This window comes from Euphorbia lathyris, chromosome 8 (genome assembly GCF_963576675.1).
Source record: "Euphorbia lathyris chromosome 8, ddEupLath1.1, whole genome shotgun sequence".
Lineage (NCBI taxonomy): Eukaryota > Viridiplantae > Streptophyta > Magnoliopsida > Malpighiales > Euphorbiaceae > Euphorbia > Euphorbia lathyris.
Genome location: NC_088917.1, coordinates 53,150,623 through 53,161,657, shown reverse-complemented (window position 1 = coordinate 53,161,657; position 11,035 = coordinate 53,150,623). Strand labels below are relative to the sequence as shown.

Below are 11,035 nucleotides of genomic sequence, written 5' to 3'. Positions count from 1 at the left end.
CTAACCTATATCAATCATTTTAATTCCTTTAAAATAACCAACTTTTTTTTTTTTGAAAAGATTAAAATAACCTACTTAAACTTATTTACAATCATGTATCAATTTCATAACTTAAAATAATATACATTTTAATATGTTAAAATGCTATATTTTTTCATATAATTTGTACCAATTTGAGAATTAGTGATGTATTAATGACATGTATGGTGAAGAAGGCAACAAGTTAAGATGCGATGCGGTGCGGTGGGAGTGGAATTAAAGCTTCAAAGTTATCGAAAATGCATATGACAAGTGATGTATGTATGCACCCAATCTGTTACAATTTCGAAACAGTTGTGTCCACAATTCCCTCTCTACCCTTAACCATCAATTCAGTCCACTCTTCTATATAACTTTCACTCATCCCTTCTTTCACACCTTCTTCCTGAAAACGGCAGCAAGGTCTAGGATTTATTGGAATTCATGGCTTCCACAGTTGCTGATTCGGTTTTCCTCTTCATGGTATTATATCCACTTCCTTCCTTCTTTTTTTATAATTTCCCCCTTTTTCTCTTTTCAGTTGCACAGTGTTTGATGGGGTTTAATTTACAGGGTCCCCAACCCAGGTCCATTAGGAGTCACAAGATGTCCACACATTTTTCTCCAGGTATAGTTATCACTCTCTCTTTCTGGAACTGCATGCCTTCCTAGCTTCTTGCTTTCGATTTCGATTTCTTTTCTGTGGACACTTGTGTTTGGTTATCTTAATCGTTATAGTTCATGCTTTTCCGGAGATAGGAATAACTTCATTCTTTCGAACAATTAGATGAATTACTAAATTGTTAAAAGACTCTTCATTCTCTTTTCCTGAGACGCGCATAGTTTTATTACCTGGATTTGATTGTCAACTCATGATACAATACTGCATATGAATTTGGTTCTTACTTTTTGCATATTACTCCCTCCCTCCCTCCCTCATTGAAAGGATGTCTTTATTGTGACAATTGGATTAAATAACTCATTAAAATATCCTAGTTATAGTATTATTTTTACTAAAACATTCCTGGAAGACTGATTGCTTTGTTAATTATATTGTAATCAACATTAAATGTTGGGATATACTTGGAAAAAACCAAATTGTAACATGAAATATTTGAAATTTTGAGAAGTTGCATAAGTAAAAGTAGCCATAAGATTCCTGATAATAAAATTCCATCTATGCTACCATTTAACTCCAGTCATGATATAATTCTTAGAACATAAAACACTGAAAGACGAGCCTGAGCAGTGAGCAGTACAAGAATAAGAAATTAAACAATTACACAAGAAACAAGGATTTACGTGGTTTGATCAATGTGACTTATGTCCACACCCACACTAAGACCTCGGACTCCCAACAGCTACGCGGCCAATAATCCATCATTAAGGCAGAAAATCAGTCTCCACATTCAACAATAGTTAGTCCACCGATGTTTTTGAAAACATGTAAAGATGGGGTTTGCTACTTTTGGTATTAGTTTTTTAAAATTTCAATGGAGCTTGGAGTTATTATTTAACATGTGATATCCAATAGTTGTTTCTTCTGTGTTATTGGGAAATTTCAGTAATGTCAGCTCCTCAACTTTTTTCCATTTTTTTTTCGAACTATTAAGATTGCCAAGCATCTTAATTCTAATACTATATTTTTTGTTTATCTCTGTCACGTGTCAATGCAAAAGTAAGAAATGGAAGGACTGAAAAGGAAATTATCCTAGGGACTTGGTTAATTCCTGTTATCGTTATCACTGTTTGTTTTATTATTCTGCCTTGTTATTTTGTCGTTTCTAGTTCGTTTTAGTTAATTTCTGTTATTGTTATCATTGTTTGTTTTATTATTCTGCCTTGTTATTTTGTCGTTTCTAGTTCGTTAGAGGGTTGTTATTCCAGCTGTGGAATGATAACGGTAGAATGGTACTAGCTGCCATGTCAGCTGTACTGTACTGTCCTTCCTTTTATTTATTTATTTCATACATTTGTAAGGATTGGTATCAATGAGAATTACTATCCTTTCCTTACTCTCTCAATCTTTCTCTCTTCTATTCTAAATAAATTCTTCTAAACTCCCAACTGTCAGTGTGCTACTCTGACATTCTCATTTCATGATAGCTTAACTGGCGCTTGCAATGCATATAGTCATTGTTCATCACTGATCCTGTGCAGGGCTTCTATTCTTGTGGAGAATTCCTACTTGCATATTTTTTCTGTATGCTGTTATTGCCACATTAATATATTCTTCTTTTGGTAGACAGGCATCCATCACTTGACATGGGACAGGCTTCTTCAGAAGGGATATAAACAGAAAAGCTATTTGTTCCACCTGAAGAAATCTAAACCTGTACAAGCTGTGGCTGTTCCAGTTGTACCATCTTCAGCAGAAAGTGCCGAGTACAGAAAGAAGTTGGCAGAAAACTATGGCTTTAGGCAAATTGCTGAACCACTTCCTGGACATGTTACGTTAAAGGAAATCATCGATACTCTGCCAAAGAAGGTAATTCCAAGAAATAACCCTACTTTTCATTTGTTTATATTTGGTTTCTCATTGTAGGAACTTTAGTTATTTTCAAGTAACCTTACTTTGTTGCAACTTATTTACTATATATTTTTCCAAAATGTATAGCTTGAATGACGAAAAATTTAAATGGCATGATTCTGAACCAAATATTCCGTGTTCGATCAGCAGAAAAATATGTGGGTTTAATGATGCTACACACTTTGATGTCTTCCTTAGTATTACACTTTACATTATATATAGGAATTATGATATAAGTTTGGCATGGAAAAGGGTTGTTTGATGAGGGTACTCTGGATAGTGTCCTCTTCTTTCACATTAATGATGAAGGAGAAGACTTTCTCCAGATCTTCCTAGTCAGAAAAATCTTCAGTGAGAGTTTGTGAAGGATCTTTCTTTCAAGAAACCGTTAAAAGAATGTCAACTCTCCAATATTTGAACAAAAACAAAATCGTTGGTTCTTAAGAATTGTGGACCTGATCCATGCTAATGAAATTTGAACATTAACGCCTTGGGTTATTATCTTTCTTTTCCCAATTTTGGTTGTAAGGTGTTTGAGATTGATGATATGAAAGCATGGAAGACAGTTTTAATATCAGCCACTTCATATGCACTAGGACTTCTCATGATATCAAAAGCGCCATGGTACCTACTTCCTCTTGCTTGGGCGTGGACAGGAACTGCAGTTACTGGGGTTAGTTCTATATATGTCTTTGCTTCAAGTTTCCTTGCTTGGCGTTCTTTCTGTTACTTTTCAAAGGTATCCAATAAAAAAATCAGATCTTTGTCAAAGTTCTTATTATAATTTTTTTTTTTTTTTTGTCAAGTTCTTTGTTATAGGCCATGACTGTGCTCACAAATCATTTTCAAAGAACAAATTGTTGGAAGACATTGTGGGAACTCTAGCCTTTCTACCCCTAATATACCCATACGAGCCATGGAGGTTTAAGCACGATAGGCATCATGCAAAAACAAACATGTCTGTAACTCTTATTCGTATTTAACTTTTATATTTCTATCATGGTACTTCAGTTATGAGTCTCAAAGTTGATCATGCTACTTTATTATCGCTCTTGTACAATGTGGCAAGCATTTTATTAGAATGTTAGATTTCTGAATCCAGTATTGTAATTGCAGCTGAAATTGTTCATTTAATTCATGCTTTCACATTATTTGGATGAATCAATTGCATTCAACATACATGTATTATTATACAAGCATATTTCACATGCTATGCAAACTTGTTATATTCAAGATTTATACAGAAAGACACCAATGGTTTTTCCTTGTTGCACTTCACTGCGCTGCACAGAAATTTATATGATTTCCTGCTTCATGAAGTCATCTGGCACACTTCATTCTTCTGTTGGCTTCTAAATTATCGATTCTTTTCATTCATTACGTATAGGTTGGTTGAGGATACAGCTTGGCAACCTGTTGATAAAGAGGAATTTGACTCATCTCCTATTATGCGCAAGGCACTTATATATGGATATGGTCCTTTCCGGCCGTGGATGTCTATAGCTCACTGGTACGCTGCGATAATTGGTGTGGAGATTTTAGTGTCTGCTTATTTTCCATTTATCTTTGGGCTAGTAATTTCCAAACTTCATTTTATATTGAAAATGTAATATTCCTAACATTAGTAGAGATCCTAACAGGTTGACCTGCCACTTTGACATCAAAAAGTTCAGACAAAATGAAGTTAAAAGGGTGAAGACTAGTCTGGCATGTGTATTTGCATTCATGGCAATTGGATGGCCATTAATTATTTATCAAACAGGGATCACGGGATGGATCAAGTTCTGGCTAATGCCATGGTTGGGCTATCATTTTTGGGTAATGCAGCTGTCTAATCATCTATTACTATGTCATGATTCAGCAACCAATGCATACCTTGAATTGTTCAGTCTCTACAGTGATATATTTATTTTATATTACTTGTATGCTTCATGTGAAGCATGTGCATGAATACACAATCTGGATTGGAACATATATCTTACTTGATTACTTTATCACTTGAATCTAATAATTGTAATTTATATTTGTAGATGAGTACTTTCACAATGGTGCATCATACAGCACCTCACATTCCTTTCAAATCCTCGGATGAATGGAATGCAGCTCAAGCACAGCTAAACGGAACGGTTCATTGTGATTACCCTCGTTGGTAATTCATCTTTTCTGATGTTTGCATGTGGGATTGCTCTTTTGTACTTCCCCAGGGCTTATGGTTCTTTTTATTTGCAATTTGGCATCAGATGAAATGCTCAATCTTTTTCACTCTATTAATGAGACTGAAATAGATCAATTTTTCCCTTATCGTACATAATGGCCCAGTTTTTCACCCTGCTAGAAGCTTTAGCTCAATTTTACCCTCATTATTGAAAATTTAGTTCAATTATTTCCTTTTCTAAGTAAATGCAGATGAAAAAAGGGTAAAATTGCGCAAAGGGGAAATTTAGTCGTTTCGTACAATGAGGAAAGAATTGAGCTTCCCTAATAACCTTAGGGACAAAAATGACCCTTGTTTGTAGAAAATAATTTGCATGCCAAAATCTGATACTAGTTGCTGTTGGCTTGAAGAATTAGTACTTGCTTCTCGCAATTTGAATATGAAATTGTTGATTTGTTCACTATGTAGGATTGAGATCCTGTGTCATAATATAAATGTCCATATTCCGCACCATATTTCTTCGAGGATACCGAGCTATAATCTTCCAGCAGCTCATAGGTCTATTCAAGAGAATTGGGGAAAGGTAAGATTCATTCACTTTTCTACATATGCAGAGTGTTAGTTGAAAGCAGAATGATTGGAAGAATGATTTGTGATTTGAACAGTATACAAATGAAGCTACATGGAATTGGCGATTGATGAAGACAATAATGACAGTATGCCATGTTTATCACAAAGAACAAAATTACATTGGTTTTGATGAGCTTGCTCCTCAAGAATCTCAACCAGTCAGCTTCCTCAAAAGAGTGATGCCTGATTATGCTTGAAACTTTTTTCATCTTCTATTTCTCTCTCTCAAATTAGGTATGCAATTGCAGTTTTTTCTAACTTCTTGCTTATGTTGACGTTCTTTTTTCAAAACCATTTATTTATATGATAGAGGAAAGATCAATAATATCTGAATGTTCTTGGAATTTAAGTGCAGCCTTTTGCCTGTCTGTTAGATAAAAAAAAAATCTTATTGTGTAGAAATATGAATCAAAGGATGCCCCTGATTCTTGAAAGTTGGTTGTACCAATATATATATTATGAATTTCCTTCAACGATGATCATAACTATAAGAGCTTCATATGGTCATTTCATAGGCGTAAAGCATTGTTTAGCGGCCTATGACCTATTAAAAATGTTTGTGTTTACACCTTGACCTATGATTGGGCAACATTTTCCTATCAAAATCAATAAAATGTGAACCAATTTGGACTGGACTATCACACATAAATGTTAATTGTGAATTGAGCTTTTGATTGTGCACTGGGGGAAATTACAAAACGAGTGTATTATGTGTATAAATTAGTAAACATTTGGATTTTATTTACCATTTATTTTGCAAATTATTACACATTTGAATTTTATTATGTAATTTTTGGTTCCATTGTGTACAATCAAAAGCTCAATTTAGCCTTTTGTGATAGTTCTGGTTGACAACCAAATCAATACTGCAGCATGCAAACACCAACATTTTTTTGTAAGTCAGGTGAAATAATATTTTAAACCTCATTTCATATTATGAGTTGAGTGGATGAGTCAGTGTAATATAAACTAATTAATGAGGTGTCAATTTCGTAATATATACAGTTTTTGGATGGATCTTGTTTCATTGTTTTGAAAAATAAGTACTAGAGAAATGAAATCATTGTTCCTGAGTTCCCACTTCATTTTCAGAAAAGCCATTTAAATCATAATAGATAATGAAGCTACCAAAATGCCACCATAATAAATTGTTGTGTTAATAAAATTAATAGATATTACGTTTTTTTCTGCTTATGTAGATGCTCCTATGGTATTCTGAACAGATTTGTTATTGAATTTTGGTTAGAATGATTTGTCTGGGTAAATTATATCAATGCCTACTCAAACTTTCTTTACTAAACATTATGGTCACTCAACGTAAAAAAAAAAAAAAAAAACAGGATATTGCTTTTGAAAAAAATCAGAAAATGAGAAATGTGGCTCTAAACAACTTTAAACTTTAATTTTAGGATTTTTTAATTTAAGATTATCAATGACGGTTTAACCGTTTACTTTCATAAGAATTTTTTATGAAAATAAAGAGTGAAATTGAGTGATTTTTTTTAAAGTCCAATCTTAAGTTGATTGCTCATAATGTTAGTAAGTACAAATTGAGGGACCATGGATGTAATTTATTGCATTTGTTTTGAACATGAAATAAAGAGTTAGAAGAATTTGTTTTTTTTTTTCTGTTTTAGAAGAATTTGTTTCTTTTTTTTTTTTCTGTTTTCTTTGGCACAAAATGAACTTGTGGTGTTTTTGAAACTTGGAAAGTATCAAGTCAACGATGAACTTTTAAGTTATGGATAGAAACTAAAAACATTAATTATAAAAGAAAGACAGGTAAAGAAGCAGAAACTCAAGTGGGTCTAATTCAAGGAAATATGTTCCCCCATTAAACTAAGTTTGAAAACTTCATGTGAATGAATGAGTCAACAATAACATTAGATAATCATTAAAAAAGAGGCCAATTAAATATTAAAAGGCAGCCTCAGTTTCAAGAATAGCAGAAAGAAAGCAGTGAATTTCATAATAAAAGGGTGGACCGATAATGTAGTCAATGATCATTACTGTACAATATAAAATAAAAGTTCATTAAAATGCAAAATAAATAAATAATAAATCTGGCAAGCTGTTCAACTGCTCTCACATGCAATGTGATAAACTCATAAAATTCACAGTATTATGATTCTGTACAAGTAATTATTTTGTCACATCTCTATTTTTGCATTAATACGTCATATCATTTTCCATATTTGTTCTCTTCATACTCGTAGGGTCCTTAAATGCTATTTTTCTGTTAAAGACCTTAAAAGGATAAGCCAATATGAGGATGTCATAATGTATTTGTTTTATAGATGCATAGGCTGTAATTAGAACTCAGAAATTGAATAATTCAAAGGCAAAAAAGAGCAAGTCTTCGTGCTAAATCTTGACCCTACTTGCAACTAATTGCAAGTACACAAATTTACTAAATTCCATTGAGAACAAGTCTCTTTCAATTAGTTATAGTAGATCTGATTATGATGCAAATAGGAAAACTAATACTAAAAAGCAGGATTAATAGATCTGGTGCACCACAAAAATAGAGGATTTAATTCAAAGTACATGATATTAATAATAAAGTAAAAGAAATTGTCTGAAAGTGCCTGAAAGTAAGAAAGCAAATGACTCATCATGATAAGTGTAGCAGTTGAAACTGTTCACATGTGCTCATCATCTCTTTTTCTTAGGGACAGTCAGATACCATGTGAAGAATTTGGTGAGATCCCAGATTACAAAACTAACTTTGAGAAAGCATATATAGGTCAAAACAACAAGACAGAGGTCATCAAGAGAAAAAAAAGTACTGTCAATGATTATATGCATCTTCTATTGACAAAACAATCAACAATTCACACTTGGCCACTTTTCTCTTCACAGAACTAACAATCATATGTATTTTTCATCTATTAATGTATCAAATATGTCACATTTACATTAGTTTCAGTTCTGTCATACAAGCTTCTTATTGCATATTGTAGTTAAAGGCTATGCACACACTCACACTCAAACACACAAAATTCTTCAATTCTTCAGCTAAGTATCCCTAAGCTATAATATTTATCCTGAAATCCAATCTCTATCTAAGGTTATAAGAATGTAAGAACATTAAAAACTGCAAAAGATTCAAAGTTTAGAACCTGAATCATATAACAGGAGGAGGTGGTGTCTCCCATACATCAAAGACATTTTCTTCACTGTGAAGAGCAAAGAGTCTATCCCCGCCTATCGAAAAATCACAAATGGAACCGCCATAGCTCCTTCGAAGCCGAGATGTTAAAACCCAATCAGGACCACAAAACACAGAAATGCAATCATCCATTGAGGAAAACAACTGCCCTTCATGTAATGCTAGTTTAGGATAACAAGGCTCATCAGGCATTTTACCTTTCATCAACCGGCTCCTCGAGCTCCATCTTACACTTCCTCCACTTGTCCTCAAATCCATAAACCCCAAATCTTCATACTCATTCACTACACAAACAGCATTACAATCTTCCATAGCTATGGCGTCTCGAACCCGTTTCTCATCCACAGTTATTGGAGCCCCCATATCAGACCAAGACCACGCCATTCTCTTCTCTCTAAAATCTAATAAACTAATGTAACAATTGTCCTTTCTAGGGAACAAAGTTGCAACTAATAAGCAATTTCTTCCATTCAGCCATTGCAGTTTATCAGCATCACCTAAAGACCAACCAGGACTTTCATAGAAAAAATCAATCTGTTTACCTGTAATTTGATCCCAAACTCCAATTCCATACTCATTGCTTCTTCCTTTGCAGCTACTGAAAATTCTGTAATCAGAACTAGTGCTTAAAGCTCCAGCTGTATAGCTCTTCAATTGATTTTCATGGAAGACCTGGAATTTATACCTCAATTCACCTGTACTCTTATTGAACAATCCCATCCCTCCATCTCCACGCCCTAATCTTTCACAGGCGCTAAGAACTACATTTTCGGAATCAACCCAACCTACATCGTTGATTCGCTGATAATCCAAATTAATCGACGGATGTTCTTCCATCATCCAATCATATACATGAACCATGCTTCCATGCGCCACACAGCATCCACCATCCGGCCCTGCGCGGATTGCTGTCCCGTCCCCTGGTGCCCGGCCAGTTACAGAGCGGGAATGGCGGAGTCTGTTCCCGTCGAATTGACCCCATTTGGCTGTCCTGACGTGGTCCATGAGGCCGTAAAAAGAGGCCTCACGGTGGAGGAGTCGTTCGGGGATATGAGATGGGATGTGGAGATCGCCGGTGCGGAGGAGATCGAGGAGGACGCCGAAACAATCGGGATTCCGGTCAATGAAGAAACCGTTGTTTCTGTTGGAGTCATTGATGGATTGTTTGAAATCCCAATTATCATCGAAAAAAGCACCGAAGAAAGAGTTTCGGCCGGCGTTGGCGAGGGTTGTGGAAGTAGTCTCGAAGATTCTGCCTCCGACGTTGAAGACGACTCTGTCTTTGGGGATTTTCATTGGAAGCCAAGAAAATGGAGAAAGTAGAATTGGAGATTTCAGAAGAAGAAGATATAGAAAAATAAAGAAGATTGAAGTTTGAAAGAAAGAAAAAGAAATCCTAGAAAGTTGGAGGGAATTATTGAATTGTTGTCTTGTTGTATGTATGAGGAAGAGGAAGAGGAAGTGGCTGCAGAAAATGAGAAAAAAGAAAGAGCTAAAAAATGTAGAAGAAAGAAGGTTTTGGGGAAATAATTTAGAATTAAAATGGAAATTGGGGGATAAAATTTGAAAGAAGATATTGTTGTGTGTAGGAGTATTTGGAAATGGAAATGCTAATTGTGAAAGGAAAGAAATATATATCTGTTTTCTCACGTCTACATGTCTCTTTTTCATAATGGACCCAAACAACCACACAAGAGAAGGGAGCCTTTTATAGATATAAAAGAAATTATGGTGGCCTCCACAATCCACTTTCAGCTCTTTCTTTTTCAAACTCATCCAACGGTTAACATGCCATGGTCATGGTCTTCTTTTGTATAGGAATCCCACTACTCGGTTGGTGAGCGTCAGAACCGGACTATTCCTTTGGCCTTAATACATTACGGTGGTGTACCCTAGCGATGGCCAATCCTAAACCTTTATCCTTTTATTTTTTAATTACTCACCGGTATATGTTTTACATCCTATATCATTTCCATTTAATTCACGGATATCTGCGGGTATTTTTGTCCGTTAAGAATTAATAAATAAAATAAAAAATATTACAAATTTAACAACGTATAAATTTAATAAATGATCGATTTAAAAATTGAACAAATTGAACATTAATCAATGAAAATAGTTTAGTGGTATCATTTAATGGTTAAAGAACAAAAGTTTAGTGTTCAAATCTCGCATCTTACATCTAAAACACAATAATATTTTTTAATATATAAAAAATTTATGACGGGTACCGGGTACCCTAGGGAGTCTTCCCATACCCATCCCATTACGCTAACGGGTAATGATTTTGATCCCATACCCGTCTTATACCTTTTTATACAGGGTACGGGTTGTCCCATTAGGGTCGGGTAGTGTTGGGTACCCGCGGGTAGAGTACCCGTTGCCATCCCTATTTATTATTTAGAGTTATTGAAATCGTTAATCCTAACTAAGATTAGATCAAAATCGGCAGTCAATCCCTCCGTAATCGGATTGTTGATCGTTGGTCCGGCACTTCATCTCCGATCTTTGCCTTTCTGCTTTGGTATTT

General features: G+C 34.7%; 2 protein-coding genes across 5 annotated transcripts; one reads left to right on the top strand and one right to left on the bottom strand.

The window, feature by feature from the left end:
• The first annotated feature begins 262 nt into the window (after nt 1-262).
• On the top strand, nt 263-8,250 carry LOC136202255 (omega-6 fatty acid desaturase, chloroplastic). Of its 4 annotated transcripts, none has more exons than XM_065992768.1 (11): nt 263-501; nt 592-646; nt 2,268-2,506; nt 3,078-3,221; nt 3,355-3,506; nt 3,936-4,058; nt 4,189-4,366; nt 4,579-4,697; nt 5,172-5,286; nt 5,369-5,567; nt 8,080-8,250. In XM_065992768.1, the coding sequence occupies exons 1-10, from the start codon at nt 463-465 to the stop codon at nt 5,528-5,530; spliced, it is 1,326 nt and encodes a 441-aa protein (XP_065848840.1). In that variant the 5' UTR covers nt 263-462; the 3' UTR covers nt 5,531-5,567; nt 8,080-8,250. The 4 variants fall into 4 exon arrangements, with proteins under 4 accessions (XP_065848840.1, XP_065848839.1, XP_065848837.1 ...); XM_065992767.1 differs by having other exon boundaries at nt 8,012-8,250; XM_065992765.1 differs by having other exon boundaries at nt 8,006-8,250.
• On the bottom strand, nt 8,199-10,187 carry LOC136202254 (BTB/POZ domain-containing protein At2g24240-like). Its single transcript, XM_065992763.1, has one exon. It carries the CDS (start codon nt 10,174-10,176, stop codon nt 8,461-8,463), a length of 1,716 nt encoding a protein of 571 aa, XP_065848835.1. The 5' UTR covers nt 10,177-10,187; the 3' UTR covers nt 8,199-8,460.
• Nucleotides 10,188-11,035: the final 848 nt, after the last annotated feature.